This window comes from Barbus barbus, assembly GCF_936440315.1.
Source record: "Barbus barbus genome assembly, chromosome: 4".
In the NCBI taxonomy this organism is placed as follows: domain Eukaryota; kingdom Metazoa; phylum Chordata; class Actinopteri; order Cypriniformes; family Cyprinidae; genus Barbus; species Barbus barbus.
The window spans coordinates 35,758,377-35,781,101 of NC_136732.1; the positions used below are offsets into that span (position 1 = coordinate 35,758,377).

Below are 22,725 nucleotides of genomic sequence, written 5' to 3' on the forward strand. Positions count from 1 at the left end.
ATAGAAATACCCTGTATAACACACACAAACGTTTCCAAAAAGTATTAAAAATTTTGCTCGAGGAGACGGTGTAACTATGCTCATTGTTGTGCTAAAAGTCTCTCTGTTCTTCACTTTTTCGCCTGACGTTCGGTTTCCTAAAACCAACTGTCCATCATAAAAAAGACGAGAAGGGCTTTCGGGCACATTGTGGAATGCTTAAATTAATAAACTTTACGATATATTTCGAATCTGTTGTTCAATGCACCCGAAGTCATTGTCCTCGGTTAGGAATCCGGACTTGGAGAAGCTCCTGGAGATGTTGAAGTTGAGTGATCAGAGTGATCCTCGAGGTCTTTAGACAAGGTGGACGAAACAGGCGCGAGTCCCTCCTTCTCTCGCTTCTTCTGTTTCATTCTGCGGTTCTGAAACCATATCTTCACCTGTGTCTCGTTCAGCTCGAGCGTGGCAGCAATTTCGACTCGCCGCGCTCGCGTGAGATACTTGCTGAAGTGAAACTCTTTCTCGAGCTCCGTGAGTTGTTTCGTTGTGAAATTCGTCCGGATTGTGTTTTGTGGTCCCAGTCCGTAATCGGCCACTTTAGCTAGGAGGAAAAAATTAAAGAATAGTTACTGTTTGACAAACAATTAAACACAACAATAAAATAGCATAGTCATAATTCACTGGCTTGTTTTATAAAAACACCAACAACAATCAAGTGTGCTCGTATTCGATTCTCTTATTAGATGTGACGGTTTAAATTACAGTATCAGGCAAAAATAAGAATAAAAAATCAACAAGTTACAGTATTGCAAACTTTTGTTAACCTACTATAATTCCCCCGTTTGTATATGTTATCAATTTTGAAAGAACTCATAACGGGGTATATGGAGTAGATGCAATTCAATACTCCCTAGAGATGGCTTTATGACAACTCAATTTGTACAGTATGTCACAATGGTGGCCCCCGTGCGTAAAAGTTGGTGCACTAAATCGTAGTGAGGCAAATACTGCTGGGACAGGAGACGAAAGCTTAAGAACACAATGGAGGCCAACAAAAACGAATGTTGCGCGGCCAGAACCGGGGACTAGCTAAGGATAACAGTGCTGGTGCATTTCCAAGGGCGAACGAAAGCATGTCTGTTCGATGCATTAGCGCAGAGGGAGACGGGTTGAAACTGAAGTGAACGGGCCTTTTTTAACTTGTCCTAGGTAAAAAGTTTCTAATTTCAGTATAGCCTAATGTTATTTTTTTGGTGTACTGCTATCTTATTTGCTTGAAGGCATAATTGCTCTTGTTTTTAGTGTGTTGCCCATAGACATTTTCGTCACAGAGGCAATTCTATCCACCTGTTTTAGGAGGGTTCCTTTTGACTTTCATCCAATCGAATGTCTTCCCAGGTGGCGACTGATCAGTGTCCCTTTCCCTCCCTTGTGAGGCCGATAAATCGGCGTAGGTGCCTTGTGAGTAGCCTCGCTGGTTATCCTGGCCTTCGCATCCATGATGCTGGTAAGGTGCGGCTGGAACGGCTCCCTGCGCCCCGCAGTACGCACCGGCCATGGAGCCATAGTGAGGACCGGCGTTTGAGTTTGAAAACCCTGATGAGTGATAATACATCCCATCCTGTTCGGGGTTAATGAAATACTGGTGTTGAGCGTAGTCCGGATTGGCGCAGGCCTGGGTCCCATAACTCGTACTCCCCGTGCCACCGAATGAAAGGCCAATGCCGCTCTGATGAGTTTGATGCTGGTGATGCGCGTAGACGCCGCTCTGGTGCTGATGTTGTGCTGCTGCTGGCTGATTGCTCCCCCCTACGTAAAGTCGTCCATCAGCGTTATAGCTGTCACTTGCGTGTCCGGCATGGAAGGGGCCCGAGAACGCCTGATCCAAGTGGGGATATCCAGCCTTGGGCGAGTAGGCGTTCGTCCCACGATTACAAATTGTGAACTCCAAAAAAGAGTTCATTCTGGAATTGTCCATGCGCAATTAATGGCGGAGGGTCAACCTGGGAGATCGGGAGAGCCTCCTGTCCTGCAAGCTCGCAACAGTATATCATGCGGAAGGGGGGAAATGCTTACCTCTGGAGTATTTGGTCTTGCTTCCCTATAACACATCTTTACCTCAGCTGCTGGTCACGTGAGACGTCACGGCGCCAATGGTGAGGGGACCTCCAGAAGTTTGTCAGCGCACGGCGACCATCCATCACGCGCTTGACATTTGCATGACAAAGCCACTTCAATCAAACTAGTCCATCAATCTGATAACAGCTAGAATATGTCAAACCCTGTGTGAAAGGCTCTCCGAATGAGAGAAAGAGAAATAAAGAAAGAACGTTTCAGACTTTTGCACTGAGATTTTGTTCTTCATCTCTTCTCATCTCTTACCAGCCGCATTTAGTTTCTATTAAATCGTGATATAGTTTAAATAGTTAAAGGTGAGTGTCCTCTTTAATAAGAGTAATGTTCAGTGTTGCCTATAAGACTAGCCCAACGCAGGGTTCATTATGTGTGTTTAGGGAGGAAATCTCTTTAACACTCGAATTGGAAGTGACGCCACGGTTCACAGATCGGTCCGGGTTGGCTTTGGACCCGTCTAATTGAATCACTGAACTGATCTGTTACCAAAACGAAATTAGGTCGACAGCGAGCCTTCTGTTGAGTCCAAACGAGCAGGAAAAGAACCCCAACGAGTTCCTTTTTCTCTTACAGCCTTTGGAAACATGTGTTGCTGCATTGCTACCTGGAATTGTTCTCTTTTTTCCATAGCTATTTTTTTCTATTGAATCCAGTTGCAGATCAAAGTGAGAAAGATAGTCTTTGCGTTTTGTAACTTTCGTTTTAAAGCAGTAGGTTATAAAGCACGCGTTCTAAACATAACTTCCAAAACTTTAGGATTGTAAGTCAAACTAATGAGTTCGTCTGCGCCATGGATTGCTTGGCAGGCGTTGGTGGACAGCAGGAGAAGAGAGAAGCTAATAATTAATTAAGATGACAATGCTGAGCAAGTCTTCCTCTTCATATAAAGCCCACGCTCAATATAGGGGGGCTGAAGAAGTTCAAATATATTTGCTCATTAGTACATGGTGGTACAAGAAAGAGTAACAATATAACGCCCACAGTGATTTGTTATCTGTCGTTTCACGTGCCAAGTGATTGTCTAGTTGCGCAGCCAGATTCAGAACTACTTTGAGCAGTTTTCTTAGTACTGTTGTAGCTATCTCCAACACTCAAGAGTCCTTGAGGCTTTTGGTCTTCTGGTTGTTTTAAACGAATCCATCAGTTGATTGGTTGCTGTGTTTTGTACAATGTGTGTATATGTTTTATCTTTTTTAATAAATTGGAACAGTTCACGTTTATAATGATTACAAACGGGCTCATTAAACGACTCTTGCTAGTGTATATTGATGAAAGAAACTAAGAATTTGCCATCCCTAAAATTTTCTGAATCTGATATTCGTTTCAACGGTTCTTCAAATGACCGCGCAAAATTATAATTGGACAATAATGATGCGCAGATTTTGAAATGTATGCTAGAGAGAAGAATTATAACGTAAAAAGTTTATTTTCTTTCAGAGCATACAAGATAAAATGTTTATAAAAGAGACACCATTTATAGCTGGAAAAAAGAACACAGGAGAACAGAAAAAAGAACAATTTATATAATAACAATAACAATATTAAGAAGAAGAAGAAGAATAGTTTTGTTATTAATATAATCGATATATGAATAAATAAATTTACATTATTTAATTGCCGTGTTAGCAATTCATTTTTAATTTCAACTATTAGCTATCAACTATTTGCATAATGCTATTTTGCATAAACTTAAAAGGCATTGCTCACCCTTGCGGCTCGCTGTATTTCTGCGCAAGTAAGTAATCGTAACAGCTATAAACAGATTTGAGAAAAAAATTACTCTTAATAATTTTCAATATGAAATGATTCTTGCTGTTTCACTTCATTGTTGTTATTATTACATTATAGATATTGTATTGTAGATAGTCACGAGGCCGATATCTAGCGGTCGTTTGACGGGATTGTTCGCAATATCTCGAAATGCAAGCAACTATTCAAGTCTGGATACTAAAACTTTTTACGAAAAAACTAAGCAAAAACAAAACTAATATTATCGACAACTTTGAATAAAACTATTTAATTTTAGAGTTATTTTCGAGCTGTAGCATAGCAGTGGCCTAGGATTTATAGGTCTAAATGGCGGCATTGCATGCCACGTGTTACTGAACACTCCAGGTTGTGAGACTAAAATTACTCCTACACTTTAACCAGTGACACTTAAGCACAAGTATGTTATGATACTACATTATTTAACAGTTGTGAGTGATGCATGGGATCATTGCTGTGGTAATGGTGAATTTTGTTGCTTTAGGATATAAAACCTTAACACTGAAATCATTTTTATTATTCAATTTGTATACTTTGGCCGTTTCTTTGCTGTTTTGCTAGGCAAAATGTAAAATGCAGATGAGAGTAATGGGGCTCCGATCATAACTACCTTTGATTTTTTGCATGTCCAAGTCATTAACTTGAATAATGAATGGACCTTGAAGCCATTCAAATGTAGTTTTTTTCATCATTCCACACCACATGCTCAACATTGAGAGTTTGTACACTAATCTGCATGTTAACCTTAACATTACAACTGAAATCTTGTTATTATTAATTTCCTTTTACATTTCGTCAACCCAGGCCTTTTAAAATTCTCAGTTCTGAAAGCTGGCTCATGTCCTTCACCCACCACCCTTCCACTTTGTCGTAACTGATGCGAGGTAAGAGTATTGACACACAAAGGCTTTGCAGAATAATTTATGCAGGTAGGCGGAGATTAAGGTATTTCCATTGTACATGTAAAGTAGGATATTAAGAAAATCACTATACAAATAAATGATTTTCCTCCTGCATCCATCCTTTGTGGGGTGACACCTACCCAAAGTCAGTCATGTCCTTATTTTCATATGCTGCACAGAGGTTAAATGAGCCATCTGCTTAAATTATCCAGGTCATTGTATAATAAACAAACGTAGGACATGATTTAATTTATCTTAATCCACTGATGCAAACAACCAAAATGGTGATGGAGCAGTAGAAACAATGGCATTTGTTTGGTTTTTGCCATTTTACTCAACTTGAGCACTCAAAAAAGATTGCTAGATCTATCTATCTATCTATCTATCTATCTATCTATCTATCTATCTATCTATCTATCTATCTATCTATCTATCTATCTATCTATCTATCTATCTATCTATCTATCTATCTATTTATTGTTCTATTGTTCTATCATTCTATATTGTTTTGTTATATCTCTCGAGCTGTCTTGTCTGAAACTCTTTTCCACTTTTTAGAAATTCAGTTTAAATATGTGTGCACACTTAATTTGTCAGTGCAAACATATTACCATAGCATTCAATAAATCAAATATTTAGCAGATGCAGGCACAATTAATCATCTTAATGTCCTCTTAGACAGACTATGCAAAAGATCTGCTGACATGATTCAGATACTGTACTTCACAGGCGTATCTAAAAAGAAAAATGAGAGTTTGCGTGAAATCAGGCTGTTGTTCTTTGGCAAACCGAGACAACATGGGGCCATGAGGTTGATGTAGTTTAGACTGTCACGATCTCATGTGGAAAGGGTTGACCTCATCTATCTATCTATCTATCTATCTATCTATCTATCTATCTATCTATCTATCTATCTATCTATCTATCTATCTATCTATCTATCTATCTATCTATCTATCTATCTATCTATCTATCTATCTATCTATCATTTTATTGTTCCATCTGTCATTGTTGTTCTATCATTCTATCTATAATTTTATCTGTCGTTCTATTATTATATCGTTCTATCTGCCTCAAAATATTGCTCCATCCATTTCAAGCCTCTCAAAACTTTTCATCACCTTAAGATAAATCCAGAAACTTAATTGTCTTCAACATGTTACATTCTATTTTTAAACAATACCACAGAAAAATCGTTTTCCTAATCATTATTTTTGTCTTGTTTTCTAGTAAAAATATCAAATAAGATGCTTTTATTTGAAATAGATTTATACACTTGTTTTTATCTTGTTTATAGTTTCATGAATCATCCTCTGAAAAGGATTAATATCTTATGCAGTGAAAACCGAATATCAAGCAACTGAAATTATCTTGTTTTTAGAAATTTTAAAAATTTTAAAATTTTAAGTCAAAAACAGCAATTATAAAGTCATTTTTTGTGGTGCCGTATCCACATTATTTGTCTATTTTTATTCATGTATTTCACAACGCATCATTATACACATACTATTCAGTATTTCTCTCCATGTGCCTATGTAAAATTAACCTCTCGCTGTCAAATCTGTCATAGGGCACTCTCTCTTTGTCAACTATATGCAAATTGGATGTAAACTTTCTGGGCAGGTGTTGTCATTCCAGGTGGTTGAGTAGCAAAGTGGAGGTTGCCCATGTGTGACTAAATCTTAAGTACTTTTGCTAGATATGTACACACACATTTTCATAAAGTCACTGGTTTAAAGTTTCATGCCGTTTCATGGGGTCACAGACATTTAGAGTAGGATTTAACATGCATTATTACATTAAAGACCGATCAGTATGAGGATTTTGTTTTTACATCGAACTTCAAAAAAAAAAAAAGATTTCTGAGAAGGTAAAAAATTATGTTTTTCAAACATTTACATTTTTTTATTTTTACAAAATTCCATTTTTAGGCCCTTCTACATTTCATACCGCCAGCATAATGGTACAAAAAGTTATGGTAGTCTTATTAGCGTGCTCATCGTTAATGACAAGGTGCAATATGCACTGGCCTAAAAAGTTGCATTTTATATGCATTGCGTTTCGCTTGAAATTTTGCATCACAGGCCTGGTTTCTTAACAGCTGAGGTATAAGGGTCAAGTATGTATGTAGATGCACCATGCTGGGTCATCTGATTTTGTAGTTCACAGTGTCTAAAGTTTGAGTTTGACTTTAAGCTATTGATAAGTCACACATTAGGTAAATGTATGCCTCTTCATCACACATAGTCACCACTGATGCTGCTATAAGATAACTTGGTATGTGTGGAATCCATTTATGGTTGACAGATTACATGTCAGCCAGTAGGCTTGATTGTGAGTATATTTGGCGTGCACACACATGCACAAACAATTTTGCGAGATTGTAAATACGCACAATGTATGGCTTCATGGAGTGGCCTGAGGGTAATACTGCTTACTCAGCGGCTGTTACTCTGATGAATTGAATTTTATATTTAAAAAAGTATATATCCAGAGCTCTTATCTCTCATTCTGCATGATTGATATATGCTTATCATTGCATCTCTACAGATTACAAACCATCGTATTTGTATAATGTCAATAAAACGCCTTAAAGTCAATTATTTACTTTGTGTGATTAGGACATCTGCAGTGGCTCATGAAGGCGAAACAAATTGTGAATTTTACATGTCGTAGGCAGCTAAATATGATAAGTGAGTATACAGTACTCACTGTGGGCTAAAGCACTCTGCTTCTATTCCAGGTTTTCAGAAGGTCAAATGACATTCTATATGTTGTTCATTACCTCTTTACCGTATTGGTTGGCTGTCTGTGCAGAAAGCCATGGAATATGATAGGCACTCTCTGAGTGGATATTCCATCTCCCACTTTTTAGAAGAGACTGAAAATTGCATTAATGCACTTTTCGATCCCATAGAAAAACCAAAGAAAGCTGAAGCTGAATTTAAAAAAAAGTATTTGCAGAGATTTACTATATATGTAGCTTACCAGGTCAGCATTTAGTTTAACCAAAATAAATTGTAAAAATGGTAATATTCTAAAGTATTATTACCATTTAAAATAACTGTTTTCTATTTGGTTATATTTTGAGAATATATTTGATGCCAAGCTGAATTTTCAGCATCATTGCTCCAGTCTTCGGTGTCACACGATCTTATAAGCTCAAAAAACTGCATTTTTTATATATATATATATATACACACACACACACACACATATATATATATATATATATATATATATACAGTGCCCTCCAAAAGTATTGGAACAGTACGGCCAATTCCTTTATTTTTGCTGTAGACTGAAAACATTTGGGTTTGACATCAAAAGATGAATATGAGATGAGAGATTAACATTTCAGCTTTTATTTGCAGGTATTTTCATCTGGATCTGATACACAACTTAGAAGATAGCACCTTTTGTTTGAACCCACCCATTTTTCATGTTACCAAAAGTATTGAAACATGTGACTGACAGGTGTGTTTTGTTGCCCTGGTGTGTCCTATTAATTGATTATTCAAACAATAAATAGCACTGAATGTCTGCGCTCAGTTTCAGATCCGTGCAGACTGCATTTATAGTTAATTAGACGTGTAACCAACATGAAAACCAGAGAGGTGTCTATGGGTGGAAAAACAAGCAATTGTGAATCTGAGAGAAGATGAATAATCAAACCATTGCACAAACACTGGCAATATCAAGTACAACCATTTGAAATCTCCTGAGGAAGAAAGAAACCACTAGTGTACTAAGTAACACACCTCAAACGGGTAGATCAAGAAAAACATCTGCAGTTGATGACAGAAACATTGTGCCATCTGTAAAGAAAGACCCTAAAACAACTGTTAGTGACATCAGCAACAACCTCCAGAGGGCAGGAGTGAAGGTATCACAATCTACTGCTCGCAGAAGACTTGAACAAAATGAACAAAAGTACAGAGGCTACACCAGAAGATTCAAACCACTCATTAGCAAGAAGAATAGGAGACGAGCCTCAAAAATTCTGGGACATGGTTTTATGGACTGATTTTATGGACCAAAGTGATGGAAAGGCTAACGTTTGTAGAAAGAAAGGATCTGCTCATGATCCCAAACATACAAGCTCATCTGAAACACAGTGTACACAGGTGTACATTATAGTACACATTACACAAGTAATGTAATGGCTTGGGCTTTCATTGCTTCTTCTGGGACAGGCTCATTAATCTTCATTAATGATGTAACACATAATGGCAGCAGCAAAATTAACTCAGAAGTCTACAGAAATATTTTGTCTGACAATTTACAGAAAGATGTAACCAAACTGATTGAGAGATCCTTCATCATGCAGCAAGATAATGACCCAAAACGTAATGCCAAAACAACAAAGGAGTTCATCAGGGGCAAGAAGTGGAAGGTTTTAGACTGGCCAAGTCAATCTCCACACTTAAACCCTGTAGAGTATGCATTTTACCTGCTAAAGAAGAGACTGAAGGGGGTAACCCCCCAAAACTGAAAGAGGCTGCGGTGAAAGCCTGGAAAAGCATCACAAAAGAAGAATGCAAAAGTTTGGTGATGTCAGTGGGTCACATGCTTGATGCAGTTATTGAAAGCAAAGGATTTGCAACTAAATATTAAGTCTTTTTCACTTTAATATATTTTAATTCTATCTGTTCCAATACTTTTGGTAACATGAAAAATGGGTGGGTTCAAACAAAAGGTGCTATCTTCTAAGTTGTGTATCAGATCCAGATGAAAATACCTGTAAATAAAAGCTGAAATGTTAATCTCTCATCTCATATTCATCTTTTGATGTCAAACCCAAATGTTTTCAGTCTACAGCAAAAATAAAGGAATTGGCCGTACTGTTCCAATACTTTTGGAGGGCACTGTGTATATATATATATATACATATAGTGCTGTCAAAGGATTAATCGTATCCAAAATAAAAGTTTTTGGTTACAAAATATATGTCCATATATGTTTATATACATAGAGTAAATATATATTTAAAATATTTACATGTATATACATTTATATATTTATAATCTTATATTTTATATTATACATAAATATATTTAATATATAAAAGACATGTTTTTCTTAAATATATGCATGCATGTGTTTGTATTTATATATACATAATAAATATACACAGTACACACACATATATTATGTAAACAAAAACCTTTATTTTGGATGTGATTCATGACGATTAATCATTTGAGAGCACTAATATATATATATATATATATATATATATATATATATATATATATATATATATATATATATATATATGCAGATTTTATAAGATACTATTTAGTAGAATATTATTAATAATAATAATAAGAAGAAGAATTTCATAATCGTTTGTCATACTTCAGGGCCATTTTAAATTTATTGTAAACTTGTTTTAACAATGGTGACCAGCTGCAGGGCCAAAGATGTTCACTTCCCTTATTCATATGCAGTTTAACCTAAAATCCTGATTTCAATGTTAAAAAATAAATAAATAAATTACAATTAGCAATTAGCTCTTACTGTAAATCAGTGAAAAGACTGATAGCATGTAGTACACACCTGATTTGGCCTGTGATCTGCCTTCAATGGAATGTCACTGGATACGTTACGTTTTGGGGTGACTTGAAGCTGTCATCTTGTCTACTATAGCAGCAGAACAGAGCATGATTGCTCCAAGGTATTGTCGGCACATTCTCTTGTTGGCAGGGTTAAGGGTAAAAATGTGGTGCTGTTAGATACTGTACAAGTGTTAGTGAATGCCCCCTCACCCTCTGAGAAGATATGGACAGCTGTGAAGGGTCTGCTTCAAGCACACAAAAGCTGATATACTTTCGCCTGTTTCTGATTCTGCTGTTATAGGAGGGGATCAGCATGCCATAAACTCCAGCATGCATCAAATCATGCTGCTCTCCAAATGTTTTTGTCATTTTTACACAAAATGATCTTTATTCCTTCTCCAGTTTTTTTTTTTTTTTTTTTTTTAAGTTCCAAGAAAACCTTTATTCTAATTAATCTTATTAAGAGTTCTGGTCATTGAAAATTCAGGTGCTCTAACATCAATGACTTGAATCAACAAACAAAAATCACAGAATAACAAAGTACTCCTAGATTAAAACCTTGCAAGCATATCAGAGTCAAAAGCAGTTTTATTAACAAGTAGAGTTTTGTTTTTTTTAAAGTTGGTGCAGAAAGACATGCAAGGTCTTGAGCCAATATACAGGGCGTCCCATTCTTTGTGCATCACCAGCTGTCGCTGTCTTTTGAAAACATTTTGAAACGTATACCATGCTTTCAGTGAGCTTTCTTGGCGTACTGCTAATGTTAACATGCTGAAGGATTACTTTATTTTCATTGTTTAAACATTGAAAAGGCATGAATACTGCAAGAGATATCTATTACAGGCTATTTTAGCTCGGCCTGATGCTAGACTTTTTTGCTGCCGATCTTGTGAGAAAACTATTTATGAGGTAGTCAGTTTGAATTATAACATTTTGATTTGTTTGAAATTATGATTTTTAGATAACCCTTCCCCTAAGTATCTGTATCTATGAAATACAAATTTATATGAATTATCCACCAATTTACCCAAACAGAAATTAGTTGCACGTTACAACTTGCCATGAGAGTGTATTGGTTTTATCAGCAGTTTCACTTAAAGGGATAGTTCACCCAACAATAAATGTTCTGTGATCATTGCTCAGAGTTGTTCCAAACCTGCATGAGTTTAACAAAAGAAGATAGTTTGAAGAATGTGTGTAACCAAACAGTTGTTGGTCCCCATTGACTGCCATAGTATGGGAAAAAAAATGGAAGTCAAAAATGGATGAGTAAAGTAACCCTTTAAGGTTCAGTGCTATCAAAACTGTGTTCTTTATTTCTGTGAATATAGTGATCAATCAGACTAAATGATAATGTAAACCATTGAGTTTTTGGATTACAATTGATCTTATTGTATTGGCTTGCTATTTGGCTATCACTTTATTTATTTGTCATTGACAGCTTCTGTTTCCTTTAGAGGGTTGCAGAAATGAACAGATAGCTACATGCCTAATGCTATAATTAGGTTTGTTGTGTACAAGCCACGAAAGCTTTGTTTTCAGTATTTCTAGTTTGTACAGTTTCCTTTGACTATTTGTCAGTATAGAAGAGATATAATAGAGAGACCAAAACTTTATAATACCTCTTTATTATGTCATAATCAAATGATTGTCAGATAGCCTATTTGCCTTTGAAATGTCCATGTATGGGAAATATCACGTTTCTTTTTGTATCTATTTCAGTGTACATAAACCAATCTATTACACATTACATAATGGCTTAATGTTTGAAAAATTGAGACTTTATATGAAACTGACTAAGGCTGCATGCTGAACAAGTTCTGCCAATTGAACTGCTCAAGCAACGAAATGTTTCACGCTATGAAATGTCACATGAGAGCTTTCAGTTGGCATTGTAATCACACAGATTTTGTTTGTTTTCAGAGCACAAAGAGGCACATCTTAGTGTTGTTATTGCATTAATATCTTTGAGGTTCTTTTTAAATTGGCAGTTACCGTTTTGAGCCACATTCATGCTAATGCTTCATTTGATAAGCATATGACCAGTAGCTGTGTAGTCACAGGCTTTTATGAACAAAGAGGCTTTGCTAAACAAATGAATACAAGAGTTACTACAAAGGGAGCTGTTTACAGAGCTCATAATCCAATACGATGTGTTTACATTGCTAACCGTAAAGTCTTATAAGGCCATTCTAAAATAAGCTAAGATAATGTTTTGCTGTTACCATTGTTATTGTTGTTGTTCAATGACAAAGTACTATCCTAACCACTTCAGTGATTAAACCGAGCCTTCATGGTGGTTTGACTGAAATAGGGCAGGAGGCATTTCCACTTTAATCTTGGCTAGTCCCAGCACTGCTTCAGACACAGCATTACCCAGGATGCACCACTGTAAACATTGGCCCATTTTCTCATGTGAGAAAATCCCTATGCCACCACACCTCTCCTTATTTTAGATTTCACTGTCCCAAAGTACTGTGCTCTGCAAAATATATAAACAGAAAGAGCTGTGCTGATAAATACGAGCTGGCAGGCCACCAAGCAAAGCATATGGACTGAGATAAAACACGACCCAGCCGCACCTCAAATTATCAGGCTAATGGGGAAAAAATCATGACTAGAGTTTTTAAATAATATTTACCAAACTTGTGTGGCCTTTGGGCAGGGAAGAAGTTGTTTATATTGTTTGAAGATATGTTGATATGTAAAGTCTCACCTGTCTCAGGTGAATTAAACAGAAGTAGGGCAGATGTCTGAAATTAGAGAGTGAACGAGTGCTGTATATGCTGGCATCAGGAAATCCCAAACTAGCACCTAAACGAGAAATTACTGAATACTGGATTTCGAACTTGATGACTTGAAATGGACACTGAAATTTAGAGATAGATGCCAGCCAGCTGGCCAAAATCACGCTCCTTTTTACTCATCAGCACAAGAGACATCTGTCGTTTTATTTATCCGTATGTCACACTTCTACTCTTGACACAACAGCAAACTTAAGCTTCTGCTTGAGACTGGATATCATTCAGTTGTCCTTATTTCTGATGAATGCAGGTGAGTGTATTAATACAGTGTGTCGCTCTTGTACTCATACAGCGTTAAACTCTAGCTTCCAGTGCTACTGTGACCAGATCCACCTTTCCAGTAATATGAGAAGAGCACCTGTTCAACGCACACAGTTGTCATTTACTGGTATTGCTTTTGTAAACCAAGCAAAAAAGACCTATTCAGATATTTAAATTGCATTGAAATGTTGTTTTTCTTGCTGCTTCAAATTCATAACAGAAATATATAATCTGACCTGGGTAAGGGAAACATTGCACTCTAAAAAATGCTGGGTTAAATACAACCCAGCGCTGGGTAAAATATGGATGAACACAGTGATTGGGTTGTTTAGACCCAGCGGTTGGGTTCAATATTTAACCCAATTGTTGGTTGAAAACAACCCAGCATGTGTTCTGCCCAATATTTACCCAGCACTGGGCTGTACTTAACCCAGCATTTTTTAGAGTGTGTGTACATTCTATCTGGGTCAAAGACAAATAGGAATAATAACATAGGCAAAGACATTTATCAAGGGTTTTTTGTGCTGTATGGAGTGTTTTACTCTTTCAGTCTGATAATAATTTAAAGTAGGGTTATGAATAATAATAGTAATGATAATTAGTATTATTATTAATAACCACGGTGTTATTGTAAGATGATCTCCACAAGGGCTCAGATCCAGCTGTTAAATAAGGTGTCTAATATTAATTATTAAATAAAATAATAATAATTTAATTTTAACTGATACAGTTCTGGCCTATGTTTGTCTAAATTGATGTTTTCAATTGACAAGGAGCCAGCTCGGAGCATCCCGCTCGCAGCTGCAGCCTGAACTATCCATAATGGCTGCTGCTTTATTGTTCATATCCTTCATTGTGCTTCGAGCGCCATTTTGCATCAGGACGAGTGCAGCCATGGGAGCCCACAGCCCAGTCAACCGCTTGACCCTCCTGCAGATTATCCCGCGAGCTTTTTTTTTGTGGCTTGTTTAAACATCCATCTAAAAATAAATAATATCCGTGCTGCCTTTTACGTCTCATGTTATCAACCACAGCCGATTTTGTAAAAATAGCCTATATTGTTTTACATTATTATTTCAAGTTCATGATAATCAGTATGCTGCATTGTTCAAAAAGATTCGTTGATTTATTGCTTGTATTTTAAAAATAGATTTTGAATTTTACTACAAGTTTAATGCCTTATTCTTTTTTCCTTTTTTTTCTTGAGTTCATGCAGTTCCCACCTCTTTATCGTACGAATAAGCTACTAATAACACAGAATGTATCGCATCACAATATAAAGATAGTAACATAATAATAATAATAATAAGTATTATAAGAAATATTTTTTTTGCATATACGCTTAATAACGTTCTTCAAACATTAATTCAACCTGCGGACTGAATTGTGTAGTTCCCACACAATACATCAATACCAAGGAAAAAGAACACATTCTTAAAATTAATGTCTCGATTTACATTCAAATATTAAACATTTTTAATGAAAGAGTTCATTAAAGCTTAGAGAATCAATCACACTCGTTCCACCATTTTTTTTTTTATAATTATTTTGTTTTTTATTATTTCAACTATGAAAATAACGTACAATAAATAAATTTGAAATTTACTATTAAAGAATCTCAATAAATAAACTAGTTCTAAAATTATTCAATAGGGACAACGCCCGCCTTGGGAGAATTCCTAAAAGCAGTTCAGCTACCCTTATGTCAGACACAATTCCTGAGATTCCAATGATTGAGTTTCACTGAAAAAGTCCGCAACTATTCACCTGTTAGTCGACATAAACTAAAATCCGAGAATCAAAAGGCAATAAAATACCTGAAACTTCGACAGGGGCCATCCCGATGTGTATTCAAAAAGATTACATCATCGTATTTTCAAAATAATGGACAATTTATTTCCTTTTAGGCATTGTTTCACGCCTTTTTTGTTTAAAAAAACTGTTTAGGTAGATGTCTCTTTTCACTTTTTAATGTCTTATTATAGGAATGTTGCGGTCGAGAAGCATTCATGATACTGCAATTAGATGGAGTTCGATTGTTCTTGTATGCGTTGTGATCTCATAATAGTTCAGAACTGTAAATGCTGCAAATCTATAGTACAAAGGGTGCTCGTAAACAAGTCAAAATCTTCCTCGGAGAAGTCAACTGGACTGTCCAGTGAGCTCTGCAAACTCGGCGATAAAGCGTCCGAAATCTGTAGGCAGGAGTCCGTCGAAAAGAAATTCAAATCGGGTAGAGAGGTGGCATCCTGCGGTTCTGTGAACGAGTGCTCCGGCCCAGCTGCTCGGCTCTCAGCCATTGTACTGGGGTTATCTGCAGTAGGCGTTGGATACGGGGGGGAGTGAACCGCTGTGTCAGGAACAGATGCAGGCTCCGACTGGTTCGCCTGGCCCTCTTCAGGCGTGGGCTGGCTTTTGTCCGCACTGTTCGTGTAGGAGGCAGCTGTCGGGCAAGTCTCACTCTCGGAGGCTGCTGCAGAGCCGGAGCCAGAACCAGAACCAGATACTTCCAACGATTGGCTCGAATACGGTGAAGCAGCGTCGGTTCCCTCCAGGAGCTCGAAACCGCTGGGCTCGCCTTCTTGCCCGTCCCGGTGGTGCGTAGTTTGTCTTTTGTGCTTCATGCGTCGATTTTGAAACCACACTTTGACTTGGCGCTCGGTTAGATCCAAAAGTGCTGCTATTTCAACGCGCCGGGGCCGACAGAGGTATTTGTTAAAGTGAAACTCCTTCTCCAATTCAAGTAGCTGCGTGTTGGTGTATGCGGTCCTCAGCCTCCGTGAACCGCTGCCATTATCCAGTCCACCTTGAGCCTCTGCAAGAATCAAAACAGAAATAAGTCCCATACAAAAGGCGAAGTCATCGAACTTCATGTGAGAAATTGTCCAGATCACAATAAAATCCCCGTGCAGAACAGCCCTATGGTTTGGGCTTGTCATGTAGCAATAACTGCAATGGTTAGGCATGTCTTGTGGTAATAGACCAGCGTGGTGTACAAGCGTTATTTCAGCAAGCCCCATATTTTGTTGCGTGCCACAGCTTTCACAATATATACTGTTATCCAAAATGGCTCCCCAAGCCATGAAACATGGTTATGAATAAATATCGAGTCTCAGCTGACATCAATTGCGATTAAATCGTTATTATAGATCAAGATCTACTATCTGCAGCATGGCAACGTAATCTTTCAGAATGTGCACAGTATTGTATATGTGCCAAGAAATGGGGGAGGGGATGCCTTTTTATCTTTTAAAGACGGGGTTTTAAAATATATATATATATATAGCCTATGTTTGCACAACAATCATGCATGCTTAATGATGCATCAAATGTAGACATCAGATGAAGTTATACAATTATTCCTAAATACATAGAGCTCGAATGCTAGCCCATCCAAAGCAGGTTATGCCGTACATCACATACAAACAGGACAAAGAACAATTTTTTTTTTTTTTTTTTAATTGCGTAAAAATTCCAAGCATGTAAAATCACTGTAATAATTCTGTTTAGACTATAATAACAGACAATTAAATTATTTAGAGTTTCAGCTACATTGACATCTATTCGAGTCACGAATCATTCAGGGGAAAATGTCCAAAATGCAGAACAAACGCATTCACTGCTTTGATAAACGTACCTGTCGGGGACTCCAGTCCCGCGGTTGTGTAGCCGGAGGATGCCTGAGAAGGGGAGGCTGCTGATGCAGCAGCAGTGGCTCCGGGCTTGGGGCACTTCTTCGAGGATTTTTTCTCTTTCATCCATGGGAACTCGTGGGCCAGGGGCGCGCCACCCGACAGCGGGGCCGGGCCTTGCTGGTGCTGCGTCGGCGGTGCTGTTTGTGTCCGGAGCTGGAGGCCATTGGAGGCAGTTCGCTTTTGGCTCCTCGGTCGCGCCTGGTTGCCTGTGCAGGGACTCAGACTGGGGATGGTGTGCTCGAAAGGAGGTGGAATTGCTGTCGAGTCCTTGATTGATGAAGTTTGAAATGACTCCAGGACAGCGGGGAAAGACGTCAGGCACTCTGCAAGGGAAGGCTGGCTGTTGATGAACCCAATCTCCCTCTCAAATTCAAAATTCATCGCTTCGCCTGGGCAAAAAGGGCGTCCAGCGACACCAACATACGCAAAAAATAACATCCAAAAGGCTGGGATTTATTTTGCGTTCCTGCTATGACGGCATTTGCGGGCTTTAATAATTGTGTATATTGGTGATATTACTAGCGTATGGGGACCAGGGTCTACTAAACTGAAGACTATGGGCGAAATTGCAGCCAATTCCTGGTCACATGACTCATCTCAGCCAATCGAAATTCGGGGCCTGGTGGCAAAAGAAAGCAATATTTGTCTGAATTGATCAAAAATACAGCAGGATATTATAATTCAGTTCTTATTGTAACACGGACGAAATAATAATAATTTTAAAAAAAGGCTCTCGGCTGCCATGTGTTCGGACAGTCTTGTTTTGTCGTGAGAGGTAAAGTGCAGGCCTCTTATGTTAGACAATAACAATCCAAATGCAGAACTACCGGTGATGTAATTCACAGGCCTTGCCTGATAAGTACATCCACAATATGGCTTCTTGCGTATTTACAATCAAGGGTCATTAATCTTAAAACTTTTGACAAGAGTAACAGACAAGAGATGTAGTTAGGTGTAGAAATATTTCTTTTATCAAGCACATAAATAAGGATGTACAAGAGTGATGGTGAGAGTTTCCGCCACATTTGCCGAATAGGAGATTCCCAACCATTACGACACATATAATTTATTTTATTTTATTTTTTTGGTGTTTACCTTTAAGTAGATTTTTTTTTTAACACAGCCTCTGAAGATTGCTTAAAACTGGAACCTTAAAGCGCGTAAGTTTGCACTAAATCCAGGTTAGAGAATTGTTAAATAATATTTCTGTAAATATTTTGCTCATTTATTTAAATGAAGGTGCACATTACACATAATACCGCACAAAAAAATAGTTGTTAGCGGTGTTTGTGAAACATTTGTAGACTGTGACAACAACCAAAAGTTCATCGTGAGGTCGCGTTCAAAATGGAAATAGCTTATGTGTTGACTTGAATTTCTATTGCACCTTGGACGAAAGTAACAATATAATGTTAGTTGATGAAAAACTAAGCAAAATTGGTTGCGTCAAAGTTTAAAACGAATGGGAAAAGGGGGTAGATATTTTTAGAGCAGGAGTAGAGAGGCAGCAAGGGTGATCAATCTTTTCGCCGGCAAAGCGCTTGACAGCAGCCACCCTCAAGAATTCGCCTTTTTCCTCCAAGATCACAACAAAGAAAACCCCCATTATTCCCTCGTAGATTTGTGGATTTTTCCCCCCCTAGAATTATTTTTTTCTGCATTGGATACATTCTATTGGCGCGTCGCATCGATAGGATTAGAGATTAAAACTAAACTGTGTTGCAACCAGCTGTAATCTGAATTTGACTTCACAGTATTTCGGATTTGCAGCCCGTGCTTCGTTTCGTCGTTTTTCTCGTCTAAAGTGGAAGAGTGGAAACAGATAGGCTGTAGCCCTGTGTGGGTGTCTGGGAATTTTAAAGGAAATACAAAGCGAGCTGTAGGCCGTGGGCACTTGGAAAGGGGTCAATCTAAAAGGCCCTCTTTACAGAACGGAGTTGACTGCGAGGGACTGGGACGCACTGATAATCTCTCTTTTTATTTATTGTTTGTGCGTTTTTATGTTTCTTATTCGAACAGTACTAGCATAAAAAATGTCAAGTGATCCCTTTTTTCAACTGGATTTTTTTTCCCACTGGAAAATAATGATAATATTCTGGGACGAATTGAACAACTATTTGCGTTAAATGCTTAAAGGGATTTTTATCATCTGAGGACAGCGGTTTTTAATTAATTTCTTAAGACATATCTTATGTTGTAAATATCTATATATCTATCTATCTATCTATCTATCTATCTATCTATCTATCTATCTATCTATCTATCTATCTATCTGTCTATCTATCTATCTATCTATCTACCTAAAATGCATGAAAAAGTAAGAATATTTGACTGTTTGATATCTTATGTTGTAAATATCTATCTATCTATCTATCTATCTATCTATCTATCTACCTAAAATGCATGAAAAAGTAAGAATATTTGACTGTATTTTCTGTGTATTTAGTTAAAATTGCAAAAATTTGCTTCTTGTGGCCTTTTTTATTCTGATAATAGCTTTGCTGTTTTTATCATATATTTCGACACATTAAGGTAGTATAAATGTCTGTAACAGTATAAAACGTTTAATCAAACACATCTTGAGAAAATCTGAGATAAACGCAAACCGCTAAACGCCGCGTTGCTGTAGTTTATTTTTTGTGCATGCCATGAAAATTATTTCATGTTATCGTTGTTGTTGTAATATTTGTTTATTTTGTATTCACGCGTTTCCTATTTTCTTTGTCTAGATTTGTCTAAAGACTGGGCATGCTAACATCAAATCTGTTGTTAATAAATGAGCACAGACAGCAACGCAGCTCTTTTTTTTCCCCCCTACAATAATCGATGGAGATCCAACAAGCAAAAATGTTTAGTCATCTATTATCTGTACCTTTCTTCTTTAAACTTGAGATTACTTGTAATCATTTGTTCTAATTCCATATCCAGTAAGAGAGTGTTCGACGATTTTATTGGACTCCTTTCACGTGACCATTGCAGGCGCGGCCTCCAGGGCTCTTTCACAGGCCTTGAGGAACCCCTACCCCACCCCCTTCAGTCTTTGCCTGTATATTCGTGTGAGGCTGTTTGGTAAACTCATGAACTTCTAGAGTGGAAATGAATAACATAACATTTTATTAAAGAATTGTTCAACAACCAACTCTTAACAAGGAAATAAAAGTAGTTACAAAGGACAAATGAAGTTCTCAAAATGTTTCGCTATATTTCGTCTAAATCTCGACTATGCGGGAACGGTTTGATTCCGTTCTTGCGCCCCCTGTACAAGTCAAGACATTATTTATACAAGGGTAACATAAACCTACATATCTCTAAAATACAAGAACTAAAAATTAATTTGTTACAATGACAAGAACACAGCGTCTTTTTATAACAGGTAGATACTAAAAAAGTACATTTTTATCGATATAAATACATGGGGATAAATAATACAAAAAAGAAAGTATTTAAACTGGCTATAACAAATAAATATATATTTATGAATGTTCACTTGAACACACTTAGCGAAAGACGCTGATTGAAGGTCTTCCGATTCAAAATAAGATTTACTTTTCTTCCTCACCCATTAAATGTAAACTCTAAGTGCAACAATGATGCCCAGACGAGAGCGCATTAGGCGTAAACAAAGACGTCTGCGCCGTAGCTTGGTTTCCCGGACATGCATTTTTGTTCAAATATACCCTGTTTCCACGTTGAGTCAATATATGAGAAAATGTGGGCCTTTCATATTAGTTTGGACTAATGTAGGCGAACCCAAAGATTGGGAAAGATAAAGAACTGGGGAAGGAGTATGAGGGAGAGGGAGAGGGAGAGAGGGGCAGCGAGTTGAGAACGAGGGAATGAACTTTAATTTACTAGTATTCTCAACTCTTTTTTTTTTACCCTGTGTCAAAGCCATAGCAAAATTCTGTTCACTTCTCATTAATAGTGATAGGTAGCATAGTGTAAAACGAACTTTAAAGATATGAATATCTTGATCACCGTGTCTTGCTAAAGACAAGGTGCCAGTCTGCTGCTGTTTTGGGAACAAGTTAATAAAAAATCGACTGGTTTTTTTTAGAAGTTTAAAAAAAGAGGTATGTGAAATAAGGGTGGTGGACGAAAACAATCCAGTGGTTTTCTTGCACCAGTAAGTTTAAATGTAAGCTATACCGTACCGCCCTCCAAAGTGTGAGGAATGCAGCGATAATGCTGAAGAAGTACACAACATTTAGGATGATGTAATGAGGTCATACAGCTAGACAGTCTATTCCTTGGCATAAGCTAGCCACTGTTCATGAAATGTGTCATTTTAAAGGGGTATTTAGACCTATGGATACTAAATTCAGGTATGTTCACATATGAATGGAAGGACAACATTGACACAAACCGGTGCTCTAGTCATGGCAAGAAACCACTGGATCATCTTTTTCAACCCCATTGCATCGCCCCATGGGTTAGTCTGTTTTGTCTTGTCTTCCTTTCAGTTTTTTTTTCTTTATTTTTCCTGTTTTTTTTTTTTTTTTTTGTCCAAACCTGCTACAGATGAGTCAACTTGGGTGCTTCTTGGATTCTACCCTGAGAAGGATGGTGTGCAGACAGATCCGTGTATGTCGGATGTGGGTCACACGGTCCATGGTGCTGGTTCGCCGGCATCTGTGTGGCACCGTTGTAGTCCATGCTTGCCGACTGGTGGTGTGGTAGGTGATTGAGGCCATACATAGAAGGCCCAGTGGCAGGCATGGCATCAACATAGCTACCGCCCACATACACGGGGCTACCCTGCATGTTTGGTGTCCCATAGGTGCTACTGTTACCCTGTAGCCCGTGTGGGTCATAATCCGGTGCAGTGTTTCCATACTTCTGTTGGGGTGGGCAACCTTTCATTGGGTTCTGATAGGCTGTTGACATGGCATATGCATTTTGATGGGGCTTGTTAAAAGATGGTGGGGAGGGAGCATCATAACTGCCCATTGAGTGCATAGAGTTCATGAAACCAGCTGAGGACTGCATTGGGAGAGGTGGGCTTCCTGTGGGGGACGGCCCCCCTGAGGACGAGCCGATGCCTTTCAACTTTTGATCCTTCTTGTACTTCATCCGCCTGTTCTGGAACCAAATCTTGATCTGCCGCTCGCTAAGGTTCAGCAGATTGGCCATCTCCACGCGCCTCGGCCGGCACAGGTATCGGTTGAAGTGAAACTCCTTCTCGAGCTCCACCAGCTGAGCGCTGGTGTAAGCGGTGCGTGCTCTCTTGGAAGCTGCAGAACCCGGAGGGCTTTTCTCACCACCGCTGCTCTCCGCTGGGGTGAGAATGAAATAAAACATAATTACTCCACACGGAAATTGAATGCATCGTTCCCACTAATAAAGCTGGCCATGAAAAACTTATCCCCCTGATATTGGTTGTCAACACTTCATAACTTTGGCATTTATTAAGAGACGCATGCCCAAACATTGACCTTGTGTATGTAAATCACATTACAACTAAAGCCCAGGGCCAGATTCATACTGTGCACTAGGCAACGGTGTGTTTGCTACATGGTTTGTCTTTTGAATGGTTTACAGGGAGGATTAAGACGATAGAAACCTCTACATGCAGATTCAGAGGCTTGTGGGATAAATCTTCTCTTATCTGGACACAATA

At 38.0% G+C, this 22,725-nt stretch overlaps 3 protein-coding genes across 9 annotated transcripts in view; all 3 read right to left on the minus strand.

Annotated features, from left to right (window-relative positions):
- Positions 1 to 266: 266 nt before the first annotated feature.
- LOC306865384 (homeobox protein Hox-B1) lies at positions 267 to 1,960 on the minus strand (the record flags this gene model as incomplete). The annotated part of the gene is made up of 2 exons (XM_079409953.1): positions 267 to 583; positions 1,330 to 1,960. The coding sequence occupies 2 exons, from the start codon at positions 1,958 to 1,960 to the stop codon at positions 267 to 269; spliced, it is 948 nt and encodes a 315-aa protein (XP_079266079.1).
- Positions 1,961 to 14,974: 13,014 nt separating this feature from the next.
- Positions 14,975 to 17,543, minus strand: LOC306865414 (homeobox protein Hox-B2a; the record flags this gene model as incomplete). The annotated part of the gene is made up of 2 exons (XM_079409998.1): positions 14,975 to 16,225; positions 17,048 to 17,543. The coding sequence occupies 2 exons, from the start codon at positions 17,541 to 17,543 to the stop codon at positions 15,480 to 15,482; spliced, it is 1,242 nt and encodes a 413-aa protein (XP_079266124.1). The 3' UTR covers positions 14,975 to 15,479.
- A 2,655-nt stretch (positions 17,544 to 20,198) lies between these two features.
- LOC306862246 (homeobox protein Hox-B3a-like) overlaps positions 20,199 to 22,725 on the minus strand; it is a 38,191-nt gene continuing 35,664 nt past the window's right edge. For all 7 annotated transcript variants that reach the window (XM_079404995.1, XM_079404991.1, XM_079404996.1 and 4 more), the window contains one exon: positions 20,199 to 22,381. In XM_079404995.1, the coding sequence (XP_079261121.1) occupies positions 21,621 to 22,381 (761 nt within the window). In that variant the 3' untranslated portion in view covers positions 20,199 to 21,620. The remainder of the gene's footprint in view (positions 22,382 to 22,725) is intronic.